Here is a 17,171-nt window from a genome sequence, read left to right on the forward strand (position 1 = left end):
CTAAATCTGAGGGCGCTGTTGGCAATGCTGACAATGCTTGTAAATCGGCTCCGGCTTCGTCAGCTTGGTTTTCTGATGTTTCTTAACCGTATTACTCATGACCACCCTTTGTCGTGGCTTCGTAGCACTCCACTTTTCCAGCACTTTCCTGATACCCAGTACTTGGTCTAAGTTGGGCCGAATCGTATTAATGGCTATGTAGTTAGCGTCGGCCTCCTTTCTGGCAGGAAATAGCAACTTTCCTTCAGTAATCGCCTTTTGTACCACGTTTTGGAACACCACGCAATTATTAGTGCTGTGTCTCCAAGAGTTGTAAAAGTTGCAATAATCTTTGCCAGCCAGTTCTTTGCTGGAAGGTATGACGTGACCTTCAGACAGAGAAATCTGCCCATCTTTCAATAGAGCATCGAAGATGTCGTCGGCCTTTTTCAAATCAAATGAGTAGTCCTTCTGGATGACCGATACTTTATTATTTTTCACATATCCCGGTTTTCTCAAAGCTGCACACTCCGCCGGTTTTTTACCTAAGAATTCGGCCATACATACTTCATCATCTGATGAGTCGTCTTCGCTGTCTGTAATGACTGCGACGTCTAACTGATCACGATAATACGTGCCCTTGGAGGAAACTCGCCTCTGTTCCTTCTCTTGAAGTAATCGCTCATAGCTCGTAACCCTGTTGGTGAGTTCGAACAAATCTCTGAAGCGGTGACCCTCAAAATGTTCCCTCATAGCGAAGTTCATTCCTTTTACAACCATTGGCAGGCAATCTCCTTCAGAGATTTGAGTCATGCACCTCGTCCTCAAGTTCCTGAAACGGCCGATATATTTTTCTACTTACTCACTTGGCAACTGGGAGATTCTTGCTAAATCGGCCAAGGTGACATCGGGTGGTGCTCTGTAGAACTCTTCATGGAACTTCATTTCCATGTCTTTCCATGCGCCGATCGAGTTCGGCGATAAGTGGGAATACCATGTGAACGCCATTTTGGTGAGGGAGCTAGCAAACAGCCGTAGCTTCCAAAAGTCATGGGCCATGGCCTCTCCGCATTGCGCCAAAAATCATGCAACGTGTTCCACAGTCGACTGTCCTTTTTCCTCCCCTGAGAATAAGCTAAACTCAGGCACCTTGTACCCCCTAGGGAATGGGTATAACTTGTCAAACCAATCGGGATATGGCTTCATATACGACGGTCTGGGCATCGGCCGTATATCAACTCCCAACTTTTCCAGTTCGTCGAGAAGTTGCCCCCGATTATACAGTTTATTGCTATCGCCCATAGGGGTATTATCACCTCCGAAGAAAGTATCCTACGGCGGTTGTTGGTTCGGGCATTGTTGTCCCGGCAACTGGTCGTTACCTTGGTGTCTCCCGGTTCCTGAACTGGATGGATCGCCCTTGGCGTTTGCGTCTTCGTCCGGGCATGTTAATAAACGCACCGATCCATAAGTCAATCCGGCTTTACCCGGCGATTGCCCTGTGTCAGCCGAACTACCAATGCCGCCGTTCCTTTGTGACGTCGAGGTATTATCGGCCCTACGATAGTTCTGATCGGTCATTGGTTGCCCCGAAAAGAGCTTTCCCAGATTGTCCATTGAGCTCGTCAAGTTGCTCAAATTCTTCACAATTGATTGTTGTACCACTGCCTGATCCGCCAGCATCCCCTTGAAGGCATTGGACATTTGCTGCATCGCTCCGTCAAACATCTGCCGATTTTCCTGAGCTATTTCATCCCTCATAATGGAAAAATCGGCTCTGGATAACGACGGGTGAGTGGGTGGTATTTCTCGAGAGAATTCATCGAACTCCTTCTCCAGGTCATCGTCCTCCTTGGCTTTATTACTAGCAGAAATCACCTCAATTGTCGTATGTTGGACTCCTTTGGTCTGCGGCTACTTGTCTCCTTTCGCCATGATTATTATGACTTCGGGATCGGAATGTTCCGTTTCTTTGAATTTCCTCTGAAATTTTGCTCGGCTTTGAGACCGAGTTTCCCTGTAATCGTCTGAAAAAACTCCGGTTTTTGTGTTGACCATAAACTGTCCCCAGTGGAGTCGCCAAAAGATGTTCACGAGATTTTCACCTTACTCAAACCTTTGAATTTATTAATGGGTAACCTTAGGTACTGATGCTTTAACCGGGGTGATTCTAGATGAGATACACAGGATTTGAATGACGTAACCCTAATTCAAGTGACGTAACTCGAATTCAAGTAACGTTGTCCAAATTATGAATGACGTTGCCGCCGTTCGATTAAACTAACAGTATTAATCTGGGAATCCTGAGATCCAAGCGAGATTAATATCAATTCTACTCCTAAACTTCGATTAAATCTGGAGATTAGGATAAAAAGCCTGCGCTTTGGTTTTTGATTAATGATGTGTTGATGGAAAATAATACTAGCAATTTATTGGGAACAAAACCTAATAAAAAGTCCTAATTCTAATGACATTCAATCTCCTAAAAGAAAAATAGAAATAAAAAAGCTAAAATAAAATACAGCTCTTATTTGGGCCATGAGCCCTCTAAGCTCTTTCTTTCTAGTCGTGGGCCGAACTATTTCAGGCCTTCCAATGAACCCTCTGAGCCGGTGCAAACAACAATATAGACATTTATTATTTACTTTTAATTTCATTATAAAATAAATATATTTATAACAATGATATGATATTCATGCTTTAACAGTTTACATATTTCACAGTCTACTTTTTCTTTGATAATAAATAAATATATTACTAACTTATATTCTAATTATTATTTTATTATTTATATATAAAACAAATATGAGAAAAAACTATAAAACCTCTAAAAAAATATTTTACAAAAGTATGCCATCAATTTATTAATAGAAATATTTACTCTATACTATAATAAGGTAAAATATTTACAAACATTTTACCTTATATTTTCCCTTTTACAAGAGTGTTTTTCATATTTCCAAATATGCCAACTTATCTTTTTTATTAATAAAAATATTATTTCTCCCTTTTTATTCATCTTCTCCATCCAAACCCTAATTTTATTTTTTCTCTTCTTCCATTAACATCCACCTCCACTAACATCAATCTATGTCCATCTTTTACTGCCATCGCCGGTCTCCTCTACGCCGCCGCTCTCCTCTCTCGCTGGTGCTTCCCCTCGCGCCGTCACTCTCCCCTCACGTCGCCGCCGCTTTTTCGCACGTTGCTGTCACTGTTACCGCTGCCGCTGCTCATCCCCTCGCGCTTCCATTCAAATTTATTTTTAAAATCAGATTTCAAATGTTATAAAATCAGATTTGTATGTTTAGATCAAGAATTTGTATGTATAGATCTAGGATTTTATTCTTGTTGTATGTATAAATCTAGGATTTATTGTATATGATTTGTGATTTGAATTTTCAGTTCGTCTTCATCCTCATCTCCTTCATTTTTCAGATCTGGAATTTTTATTTTTAGATCTGATTTAAAAAAAACGTATATAATTCGTATTATATACGGATTATATATGGATTATATACAGATAATATACAGATCGAATTTTAATATCTAATAGATCTAAATTTTCTTTTAAAAAAGACGTATATAAGTCGTATTATATACGGAATATATATATATATAATATACAGATTATATGTGTATACAAAAAAGTTGTATTTTTGTAAATATTTTTTAAAAAATTATATTTTTGTAATTATTTTTTATATTTCTGTTAAAAAAAATGCATGTTGTATTTTTGTAAATATTTTCATTTTTTCCGGTATTTAAAAAAAATCTCAAAAAATTAATATTATAAATTTTTTCTTCTTCAATTAGAATTCACATATCATTAACTTCTTGACATAAAACTATTCAGTGTAAATTGAATCATAAAAACAACAATTTTAGACAATAATTACACATCTTTTTTTACCTCGACTATTATCAATATAAACATCTCTATATACAAAGTATATACATAAATATAATATCATATCAAAAGATATGTGTTAAATGTTCTAAAAATATATAAATTATATATTAAGCAAGTATGTATCTTGTAACATATATCAAAGATTGTATCTATAGTTTGAACACTTCTTACACACATTTATGGGTAGCTAAAATATATTTATAGCATATATTAAAATAAAATATGTGTCACATGTTTTGTAAATTATAAAAATTATATATCAATAATACGTATTAAGGATATATTAATCAAATATTAATCAAAAATGTATCTCGAAGGCATTGAGGTACCACAGTTGAAGAGATTGCGCGTATCAAGAATATATCTATCATGTATAAATTATATATTAAAGATTTATCTAAAGAATACAACTAAGGAACATGTCAAACTAGTCTAATAAATTATATATTTAAAAATGAATATATTTGAGATGTTTCCAATATGTATCATAAATATATCATTTATATGTATCTCATATGTATTTACCATGTCATGCATAATGTATTAAACATATATATGTTATATATATGTGCTCGTTAACATAGTTGTATCAATAATGTATTTATTATGTATCTAAGTGTCATGATTGTATACCACCGCAATATAGAAAAGAACCGGAAGACCCAAGAATAGAAGATTTACAGCTGCCTGGAAAAAACAAAGAAGTGGGAAGTGTAGTAGGTGTAGACAAACTGGATACAATCGGAAAACATGTCAAAACATGTCAAAAAAATCTCTAAATACAAAATTTAATAGCAAAAATTACTTTACTATCTATTTTGTTAATTTTTATTCTGGTTTGATTAATTTTATTCATGCAAACCGAGTTAAAATATAAATATAAATAATTAATATTCTTACAAGATACATCTATGATACATATTTGATTAAAAAAATAAAAAATCAAATATAATAATAAAAGAAAAACAAACACAGATTAAGATACATTTCTCATACATAATATATAAAAATAAAAAACGGTTAATTTCATATAAAATCATCACTTATACACGTTTTTTCATTTAAATCACGTCCTTTAAAAGGTTTCATATAAATTCACCACCTTCTTTTTTTTGCAAATCTATCACCGATGTGTAAATTTGGTGTTTTTTTGCTTATTCGACAACCAGAATCGACAAGAAAAAGGAAAGAAGAATGTAATTTTTATTTTAATTGTGGCATTAGTCAAATTATGACATTTATTTGGGAGAAAAAAGACACCGAATTTTCACATCGATGACAGATTTGCAAAAAATGAAAGGCTGTGAATTTATATGACATTGTGAGCGGAGCAGGGTTCGGGGGCCGCTCGCTCAAGTCTTATGGCTGAATTCTCGATCTGAAATGGGTTTTGAAAAATGGAGTCGCCGCCTAGTTCAACTAGGAAATGCTTTTAACCGACTAGGTAATCTTACTCACTTATGGGTAAGATTACCGTGCATTTGACCAAAAACTAGGGTCGTGGACCTCCCCGAGACTCGTGTGCCTAGCTTATCTATTACCGGCTTTATTTACTAGACATATTTGTTTTAATCTCAACTTAACATTATATGCAGTTCATAGGATATGAAAGCTGGAAATAAATAGGTATGAAAGCGATAAACACGCTGAATGTGCATATTGACTCGATCTAGACTGGGCATGCAAAACAAGTAGCAGGTACTCCTAAGCATACATCTAACCTTAAAGGTTTATAACGGGTAGCAAAGTCTGGCAGGTTTGGACTGATTACATGCACAAAGCCTAAAACCAGATGTCTAAGTGAGATTAGTTGATTTTATTAGGTGATCTTAAAAAACATATTCAACCGTTACTACTTTTTGTATTAATCCTAAGATGTCTAAGTGACTAGCTGAAATTGCATTATTCGACTAATTTATGTGATTACTCCTTTAACTAGTTAATATTTGACTTAGCATACTTTTGGAAAGCGATAAACAGTATCGACTGTCCCATGTACATTTGGTATACATACAAGGTTGGAGATAGTTTTAAACCTCGTTGACTTTTTAAGTATCTGGCACTCGCACGAGTTTGACTGTTAGTGTGGTCAGAACTAGATCTTGGTCAGAACATGAAAGTTATCCATCTCGTCGAAAATGGTTCAGTCGGTTAAAACCACGGTTGATTGCAATCTATGATGAACCCGTAATCTACTCTAAAAGTTGTTGTGTTTGCGGGCCTCGGGCTCGTGGGCCTGGTTTATACTTTATGTTATATCAGTGGACTTCGGGGACCGTTTTACATTTGGTCTGGCCCGTTACAATACAGAAAATTAAGCTTCATTAAATTCCCTTCTTCTGGATTCAAACCAGGCCTAATTCAGAGCCCAAATCAGTTCAAAAAAACGTCTGGAAATTTTGATCGAATGTGGGAGGATTTCAGAGCTTATCTGGGAAGCTGAGGAACGACGAACACGGCGCCGGTGTGACTACCATCGCCAGTAGGATGGAGTGACGGCGCCGCCCCCATATTCTGGCGGTGGGGCCGGTTACAGCGACGACGGCGGCATTACGGGCAGCAGGTGCAAGGATTCGTTTTTTAATTTGTTCCCATTTGTTTCAGCTCCGTTTTTTGTGCAAAAGTAGTCAAAACGCATAAAATCGAACAAGGAATTAAAATATGATATTTACATAGTGTTTAAATGTGATTTGAGCATCGGGATTTACAACAGCTATTTTCCGGACTTAGACTACATTATGATTTCTAGACGTAGACTACAGTTTCTTTGGATTTTTATATGCTATTTGCGAGTATATACGTTTTGATCCTTCAAGTTTACAGCTATGCGTAGATTTCGCTCGCTTAGATTCCAACAAGCAAATCGATAGCTCGTCACCCGGACAAATTTCTCTGAAAATCATCATTGGACGCTTCAGTCCCTTATCACTTCTTACCTTTCCGGAAAATAAGTGTCTACAAATACCTTTTAAAAATGTGATTAAAATAAAAAAAAGGTATAATGGTGGTGATTTTATATGGAATTAACCCTAAAAATTATAATAATAAGATTGAAAGTAGAAAATACGTCTTTTATACATATTTGATACGTAAAAAAAACGGTGTATCTAAAAAATACACCAAATTAGAAATACTAAAATATAAAAAACACATCACAGATACATATGGTGTATCGTAAAAATACAAAGCATACTACATACACAAAATAAACACATGAACGGAGAAGATCCTATGAAATAAGACCTGATTAGATTTTTGAATAACAAAGCTCCATACCTAGAGTTTGGTTGTAATAACCTAAATTTTTAAGGTATTACGTATAATGCCACGAGGCTTAATCATGAAGTTTAAGATCGAGAGTATCGAATTGGGATGGAATAAAAAGAATTTATGCCGAAGCGGGTCTATTAGAATTATCGTAAAATAATAATTTAAATGAAAAATTATTATTTGATAAATTGGATTTAAGCGGAATTAAAAAGAAAGGAAATAAAATAAAATAAATAAATTGGAAAGCCCAAGCTAATAATTTTCACGCTAAGGTCCGTGAAATATTATTAATTAATTATCGTCAAAGTTTCGTAAATGTAGGAAATCATTTTAAAAGTAAGCTTGACGATCAATTAAGAATACGAGTTAAAGTACAATTTAGCCCTTTGAGCTAAACTGGTTTTCATCGAATAATAATTTGAAGTAAAGATAATTATAATTCGAAAGAATTAAGCACAACGGTTAATTAAGAATTTGGATAAAAGTGCAAATTAACCGTTTTAAGCTAAAGTGGACTTTTAGCCACTTTGAGCAAAGTGGCCTTTTAGCCAACCACTTAGCTTATAAGGGAATGAATCATTCATTTCCTTATCATAAGACAAAAAGCTCCATTTCTCCATTTTAGCTCCCAAATGGCCGAATCCCTCTCTTCATGGCAAGATGATCATTTCTTCACCAAAATTAAAGATGTTTGATGCAAATCAACCCTGAACTTAAAGGTAATCAAGGTAAGGTCTTTAATTTAAAGTTTCAATAGTTAATTTTTGTGATTTGATAGTTAGAAATTTTGGGGTTCTTAGAGCTAATTTGGGGATTTTGTTTGATTGTTTGTGTAAGGAGAAATTAAGCTGATAATGAAGGATTTGAGGGTTAATTGTGGTGATTGAACCTTCGGCATAAGGACATCATTTAAGGAGAGGTAATTTTTTAAATTGATTGAGTCTTAGTTGATGAAATTAGATGAATGGTTCGGCAATCATAGAGAAATTGTGGTGTTTGATTATTGATGATCATAGACTATAGAAATTGTGTTGTAATACTTGAATGTTGGATGAATATTGGCATGGAACCTGATTAGGGTATTCGGCCCTCAAGCAATTATAAAGATATAAATTTCAAGTGATGATTATAAACATGAATTAAGGGTTGTATAGCTTATTTAAGGATGAGTTTTGATTGTTTAATGTTGGATGCAAACATGCATGATAGATTCGGCCTAAGTGTGCAATTCATGTCTAAATGAGTTTGGACAATGTTTATGCCTTGGATTTTAATTGGTATTGATGTGTATGGGATCTGGATTATATTGCTGCATAAATATGATATCGATTAAGGTTTTAGTCTCGACGGATAATAAGTTGCAATACGAATCGACGCAAACTAGTTTGACGTTTTGCAGAAAATTGTTATGCAAAACAGCCATATTGCGAGAGCAATATCTTGAGTTGTATAAATTCATATTAAGTTATGTTTGTTGGTACATAAACTTAAAGATGTTATCTATGATTTTCTAATTTTAAGTTTTCCCTAATTAGGACTCTCAAATGTTCATTTGAAGCAGAACATTTTATTGTGCAAACTGCCCTGCAGTTTTTAGAACAGCCCAAGGAACCGACTTCCGGGCTAATTTCCGACACCTTTGGGTGCTAATTTCAGTCCAAGACCTAAACAAAAACTGTATATAACATTCCGAACTTTAAGAATAACAATTTGTTTGGGAGCCAAACTATTTCAGATAAGCGTTTTGATAGCCGAAGTAGGTTAGAAAAATAGCTTTTAAATGAAAAGTCATAATTACAATTATTATTAATTCACGATGTTATCGTAATTATATAGACCCGAAGAGGGGACTACCGATGAGGCTCAGAATTTATGGATCGAGATTAACGCTTTTCTTGTTTAAATTATTGGATAGCAGGTGGTGAGTACACTTTAAATTAGTCGTCGATATTCATAAAGCCACGTATTTTAATACGAAAGGCTATATGAATATTTACATAATTGATTGTATTTGAAAAGTATATGTATTATATCTTTGAAATTGTACTACGACGTATGCTTTGAAAACTATTATTTGATGTATTATATTATTTTGAAAATAACATAATTAAACGAAAGAATATATATGCTTAATACACCCGGAAAGGGGTAAAGCAATATAAAATGAAATCAAATATCGAGCAGTATACGAGATTCAATATCGAACAATGTAAGAATAAGAAAACATAGTACATTCCAATATGTACTATTAAACAAATCAATATCCTATATGTGCGTGTGTTGTAAATGTATGTTTAGATTGTAATGTGTATGTCATGGTCCATAAAGGATTAAGAAAACCAAATATAAAGTATCGGACGATAAATATACGAGAGAAGGAAATTGTATTATCGAAATGATAAATATAAGTCATAAGAAACTTGTACTACGTTACAATCACTAATAAAGATCCGAGATATGAGGTTGCACTCGGTATAACTATCACGGGACCTATATCTCAACTATTCTCGATAAAATTCCTCGGGACTCATATGATAAGAAAATCAGAGATAAAATATCGAGAATTAATACGAGACAAGAACGATAACAACAATATGAAACAAATCGTCATATTAGACGACAACGGGAACAATGCGACAGATAGTAAAGTTCAGAAAATATGTAGTATCAGAGATGAAGATATCTTCTTTACGACAGACACGAGGTTATACTCGGTGGAATTATCTCGAGACCTGTGTCTAGGGAGTTAAACTCGGTGGAACTATCTCGGGACTGTACCAGATGGTTGTTGTTATCTCGGTGGAAATATCTCGGGACCAAACCATCAGGATCAAACAACAAGAAACTTGTCAGAAGTGCAGCTCGATATTGATGTATTAGGACAATGCGATTCAAAGTTCAAAAACGTTCGTCGAACACTAAAGAAACGAAACAAGAAAGACAAACATCAAACCATAATAAGAAATAAAAGATGTCAAATACAAATATGACTGTCACGATCCGATTTACACCCAGAAACTCGAGCGGAGACCAGCACTAGGGAATGGGAATGGTTGTTACAAAACCCACAGCAACCCTAAAAACATCTATAAATTTTTTTTCGCAAATATAATAATAGATCATATCTCATATACAATCCCCTTTCAGAAAATATCATTAAAATATTTTTCCATTTAACGTATTGAAAATTCTGAAATATTCATATAAACAAAATACGTTTTCAGACATAATGGGTAAATAACCTTGTTATTTTAACCCACGCTTCTTTATGAAAACCGGTATGGTAATACTGAAAACTAGGGACTTAGCTCTTATCCCTTATCTCAAAGATAGCCCTGTTTCAAACCAAACAACCTGAATAATATGTTTAATAAAATATCTCAAACACCTTTCATTTCAAAAGCGTTATATTATACATATTAAGTAATCACACAGCAGACCAGATACATAAGGCCAACAAACCTACACACAGTGTTTTTGCAAACCAAAAACATAAAGCCTGACCTATACGTAGAGGGATATAAACTAGATACCAAATGCTAAGTATGTAGCCAACCAAAGGTATAAACAAAGACAAGTTCCTATCAGAGTATATAAACAGAGTAACACTGACATGGCTACTAGCATAACACTCCTATAACATACTATTGCAGCAACTAAGAGTACAAAGTTTTATGTACATGTCAAAAGAGTAGCTTCCCTAAAACAAAAGAGTGAAAGCTCGACCAGACCCGAAGCTAATCACCTAAAAATATAAAACAACAACGGAGTCAGAAATATAAATATTTCTGAGTAAACATGTTTACAACTAAATACAAAAATCGCATATAGACAAAATATCAGTATATAAAAATATTACCAGTTCGTCGATCCAGATGAAACCCTAATCCTTTAACATTATAATGTTATTAAATATATGAAATACAATGCATATGCTCAAATCATGTTTAATACAGGATGACCCGTACACTTATACGTCAATGCCATCTTAACTCTGTACAGGGTTGCTTGGGCGTAAATTGAATTACTGCCGTCTCAGGACTACCCGTTAGGTATAAGCCGCTTTACAAGCATCTGGCTACATAACCTAACCTCAATAAGAATATGCTCATGACGTTTACCTCTCGCTCTAGTTCATTTACACCGGTGATCACACATTCCAATTGTTACCCAATAGATAGCTCGTTTATGTGGATCTTCCTTGGCTAAGTTTTATACTTATTGCGATTTCTGGATTTAAAAACAATTGAATACTAATATTCAAAAGTAAACCAATAAACTCACAACACCCCTATGTCTGATACTTAATCCTAAGGTATGTATGTCAAACTCCCTGTGGTTGTGGTCGGACTGCTGGATAGCTGGTCGGACTAAACACACAACACAAACAAGATAAAACATCAATACATGTTTCCTATATAAATTTGTAGGTTTAGCAACCTAGTTCCAGGTAAAGCATATAATCATTTAAACACATAACACTTATTCTCTTGTCTTTTAAAATCATATATATACTTCTCATTTTGAGAAAACGTTCAAACATCTCTCTAGAAGTCATTTTAGGTATAGAAATACCTAAAGAAAACAATTCATAATATGGACTTAATTGTCAAAACAATTCATAGTCATATACTAAGTATTTAGCAAAACAGATTGTTAAATCTTTTAAACCGGTTAAACGTTGACATTAACTCTTTTAAAGTCCTTTACGCTTAACTTTACTTTTAAAATCTCCCTTCAAAACCTTAAGTTTTAAGTTTAAAACAATCATTCAAATGTTTTAGATTCGGTCAAGAAACACATCGAGTTACTAGGCAAAAACCGCTCGGAATCGCCCCCCGAAAGTCTGCCGAAAAAGTCCGTAAAGTCTCCCCATTTTGGTGCCTGACCTGCTGTGCATGGCACAACAAGTGGCTGCACAATCGTGCAGCATCGGTTGCACGGTCGTGCAGCAGCAATGTTGCACGCTCGTTCAACCAGGGTTCCAGCTCCCTGGAAACACACATTCTGGGGCATTGCAACGTGCTCGGAACACCTGGAACGCTGAAAACGTGATTTCTAACATCAACAAACACATATACACAATCCAAACTCAATTCGGATGTATAAAATGATTAATCGAATGTATTATTATCAAGTAGTTCTTCTAACTGTTTCTTCAGTTCTTTCAATTCTAGTGGAGCCATTCTATATGGTGCTATAGAAATAGGAGCTGACCTAGGTATAATTTCAATTTCAAAATCAACCTCCTTATGTGGTGGAAAAATAGGCAAATCATCAAGAAACACATCTGGAAAGTCTCTCACTATTGGAATTTCTGAAACCCCTGGACTAACTTTAGTCACATCTATTACACTAGCAAATATGCTTGACATCCATCTTTAATCAAATGAAATGAAGTAACAGCAGAGATTAAACAATTAGGCACTATTTTCCTTTCCCCAACAATCATCGTTTTCATTTGCCCTTAAATTTCTATAATTACTTCTTTAGTTTTACAATCAACAATGGCATGATGTTTTAACAACCAATCCATACCCAATATAACATCAAACTCTCACAAATGAATAACCACCAAATCAGCTTGTAAGGTCATACCATCCACAACTATAGGACAAGATTTTATCATAGTATTTACAATAATAATGTCACGGCCCAAATTCCACCCTAATCCAAGTCACGACCGGCGCGAGGGAATGGGAATGGTTGTTCCGAAACCCGTAGCAAGCCTAGAACCTCTAAAAATGTTTCGCAAATATTGTTACTGGAACGTACCTCGCGTACGATTCGTTTTCAGAAAACATCGTTAGAACTTTTCTCATTTAACGCAAACACGATTTCTGAAAATATACATATAAGCAAAATCTGGTTTTCAGAAGTACCGGTTGGATAACCTCGTTATCTCAACCCTCGCTTCCTTCTAAAAACCTGGCGTGTAGGCATTGGAAAGCCAGGGGCTTATCTTTCGCTTGCCTCAACTCATAGGCATCCCCGTTTCCAACCACACGCCACTGTTAATATGTTTAATAAAATATAGCGGACACCTCTGTGTCTCGCAACGGTGGTATTAAACATATTAAAATACACAGTGGACCGGTTACATGTAACCGATGTATATATAGCATACTGTTTTTGACCCTCATAAAAACACACGAGGCCGACTCTGTAACTAGATACAATATGTCACTAAGCAGCCACCCGAAAGGTACACATGTGCACTAGATCCTATCATAGTATCTAAACAGAGGACTAGTGGCACGGCTGCTGACATATTACACTAATACTATTGCAGCATACTAAGAGTACAAAATCCTATGTACATTACCAAAGAAGAAGGGATGTGAAAGCTCGACTAACCTCAAAGCTCGTTTCCTGAAAAATGGGAAACGACAATGGGGTCAGGAGTATAAATATTTCTGAGTGAGTAGATAGTTTACAAATAAATACCAAAAATCGCATAATATATATAAAACAGTTATATATATAAACTATGACCAATTTGTCGATCCAAATGAAACCCTAATTCACAACTGTCCTAACAGACACACTCATCTCGCGAGCTTATAGACAACAGAATAAAGACCGTGAACTGAATCACTGCCGTCCAATTCTGTAACTCTTGTACCTGGACTGTAATCAGAAACTGCCTTTGCGGTTTATTCCGTGACCGTAACTATATTACTGTCGTCTCAGGGTTTACTCGTGAAGTCAGGTCATTTACTTTCCCAATGACTTACACGACATGCATACCTCTATACCTCGACATAATTACATCTAGAAATCGGTGTTGGTGATCACGCAACCCTATTGCCGCGCAATAGGTAGCTCGTTCCAATGGACCTCTCTCGGCTAGTTTATACTACTGTGATTTATGGATTTAAAATAATTGAATAATGATATTCAAAAGTAAACACGTAAACTCACAGTACTGCTAAGTTACTACTTAGCACTGCCGTATGTGTGATAGACTCCCTAGAGTCCTTGTCTGACTGCTGGACAGCTAGTCGGATCAAACATACAAAACACACAAGACAACACATCAATACTTGTTTCTGGTATAAACATCTAGGTCCTGAAACTTAGGTTTAATCAAATCATTAAATTCACATAACACATAGCACGTATGGTCTCTTTCTCTTTAAAAACCATTTAAACCGTTTTTACCTCGAGAAAACGTTTAAACTTCACTTTAGAAGTCATTTTAGGTATATCAATACCTAATTAAAATCATTTAATAGTATCGACTTGATTGCCAAAACAATTCACAGTCGTATACTAATTATTTAGCAACATCGTTTGCTAATTCTTTTAAACCGGTTAAACATCGACTTTAAAGTCCTTTTTAAATGTTTAACTTTACTTTTAAAATCTCATTTTAAAACTATATAGGTTTAGGTTTATTATCTTTTCATTTTAATTTCAAATAATATCATTTTTTAATATTTTCGGCTCAACGAAACTACATCGGACCCATAGGGAAAAAGTCCACAAAAAGTCCCCCTCCCGTTTGGCATCGGACCTGCTGTGCATGGCACAGCAGGTCGCTGCACGTTCGTGCAGCCGTGTTTCCAGCCCCGGAAACACGATTTTCGGGGCGTTTTCGACGTGCTCGGAACGCCCGTAACGCTGCAAACGTGTTATCAAATTTCCAGAATCACAAAAACACAATCTAAACGTAATTCAGACGTATATTTCAATCGTTCGATACGGTAACCGTTTATAAACGAATATATATTTGAGATATTTCGAAATATATCAAAATAAACGTTTAATACGGGTTTAGTACCTCGATTACTTGAGTAATCGTCGAAGAAACGGAGTTAGAATTGAGAAACGGTCGATCGAAAATCAAAACCTAGCCTCGCCATGTCTCAGAGAAGGAAGCACGTGAATTCTCTTTCAATGAAGATTGTGTCCATTTCCTTTCATATGGCACCATATATATAACAATATACCACTTTAACTCAAATTCTTAATTAGTCGTCCATAGCTCAAACGGAAACGACTTACAAATTTCGTGAAAATTTTACTAAAAATCAAATAAAATATAAAAAGAATAATTTTTATTCTCATCCGACTTATATTTTATTTTTAAGATATCATTTTCGATTTATTAGGCCTATATTGGCCGTACTTGATAAAATTTCTACTCCCAAATTTTATCAAGTTTTCATGCTAACCGTTTTAACATATTCTGCGAATATTGACACCAAAAATATTCGCACGGGACTTATGGATTCTTATGCACCCAATTCATAAATCTATATTATCCCCGTTAACTATATAAATAACCAAATTTAAATTTCTAAAATTCAAATTTGAAATCCTATTGCCACAATATACTTTTAGGGACATTTGTAAATTAAATTTATCTTTAAATTTAACTTACTTACTCCCGTCTAATAAAATATTAGACACGTGACAATATTTTATCCCTTAAAATTCTAAGTTATTACAAATAACAGCCCTAGCAGGCATAGAAACATATATATCATGTCCCAATGGTACTAATATGTCATGCACACGTAATGCAAACTCATGTGATACGAATGAACATGTAGATCCAGGATCAATTAATACATGTGCACCACAGTTGAAGATAGAAAATGTACCAGTTTTCACATCAGGTGCATCTTGCCTAGTCACTGTAAATACTCTGCTTGGGTATGACGTTGGCCTGTATATCCAGACTGTATAGCTGAAGATGTTCCTCCTCTTCTATTACCTCTCCTTCTTCCTCGGCCTACACCCACTTGGTGTATATTTACACCCACACTACTCTGACCCATAACTTGAGATTCTTCAAGGAAACCTCTCCTGAGTGGACAATCTCTAACAATATGGCTAGGTTGACGACAATTATAACACACAATAGGGTTTCTTCCCCAGCAGTCCCCTGAATTTACTCTACCACAATTTACACACACTAGACTGGATCCTAAACTAACTGATCTTGTTGGTCGTTGTTTATTATCAAACCCAATGGATGTATATCCACCTCTGCCATATGACATTGAGGCTGGCCTACTCGACTGACCTCTTCCCTTTCCTCTATAATGTCACGACCCAAATTATTGGGCCGAGACCGGCGCTAGGGAACGGGAGTGGTAGCTCCGGAACCCGTAGCTAGCCTAAAACCACTATGAATTTTTTCGCGAATTAAATATATTATTTTATATAAAATATTTTCAGAAAAACCTATTAAAACATTATCATTTCAAATATCAAATTACCTTAATTGTTTTCCGAAAACATTGACAAATGATTCTTAGAAACCAGGGTCTTACCGAGCGATATCTCATATCTAGCACTGCCCTGTTTCTAGTCATAATCGCGACCAATTCCACTCATGGCAATTGGTTTAAGAAATCAAACGGGAGAAAACATCATTCATTAAAAGTAATTATATATATACCGTTTGACTTCAACATTATTCACAAACAGACGTCTACGGACCACTGCAGCGCTATGAAGTGATACATCCTTTGACACATACCTCAATTACTGTAGACTTCCGGAACAAGAAATGGAAGTCCATCCTTTAAAATGTTTTCACCTGAAAGGAAAGACTGTGAGGGGTAAGTATATGAGAATATACTGAGTGAGTTCATACATTTACTAATAAGTATTCAAATAAAATATAAAACAATGCAGTAGTATTCAAACCATATGTAGCCAAGTACTGGTTCCGATTGAAACCCTAATCCTCGAACGTATCATTCGTATATAATCAACTCGAATTAATCCAAATGGTCCGACCAGGGAGTGTTCACACTCTACCTCGTCGATCGCGACCAACTTCTTAGTTCCACAGTGTGAGTCCAACTCTCTAGATACGGGGATCAGGTTACACTGTAAGCGAGTTTTCGCTCGTATCGAATTCATTATCCAACTTCAAAATTCATACTCATAATCATGTTCATATCCATAATCGAATTTACAGCTATATCCAATCAACACTGGTGATCACACAGTCCTATTTCCGCCAAATAGGTAGGACGATCCATCG

General features: G+C 35.3%; 1 protein-coding gene across 1 annotated transcript; it reads right to left on the reverse strand.

Annotated features, from left to right (window-relative positions):
- LOC126681829 (uncharacterized) lies at positions 1-1,038 on the reverse strand. The gene is made up of 2 exons (XM_050377384.1): positions 846-1,038; positions 1-746 (listed from the first exon to the last, which is right to left on the reverse strand). Exons 1-2 carry the CDS (start codon positions 1,036-1,038, stop codon positions 1-3), a joined length of 939 nt encoding a protein of 312 aa, XP_050233341.1.
- Between the last annotated feature and the right edge of the window lie 16,133 nt (positions 1,039-17,171).

The sequence above is a fragment of the Mercurialis annua genome, linkage group LG5, assembly GCF_937616625.2.
Source record: "Mercurialis annua linkage group LG5, ddMerAnnu1.2, whole genome shotgun sequence".
In the NCBI taxonomy this organism is placed as follows: domain Eukaryota; kingdom Viridiplantae; phylum Streptophyta; class Magnoliopsida; order Malpighiales; family Euphorbiaceae; genus Mercurialis; species Mercurialis annua.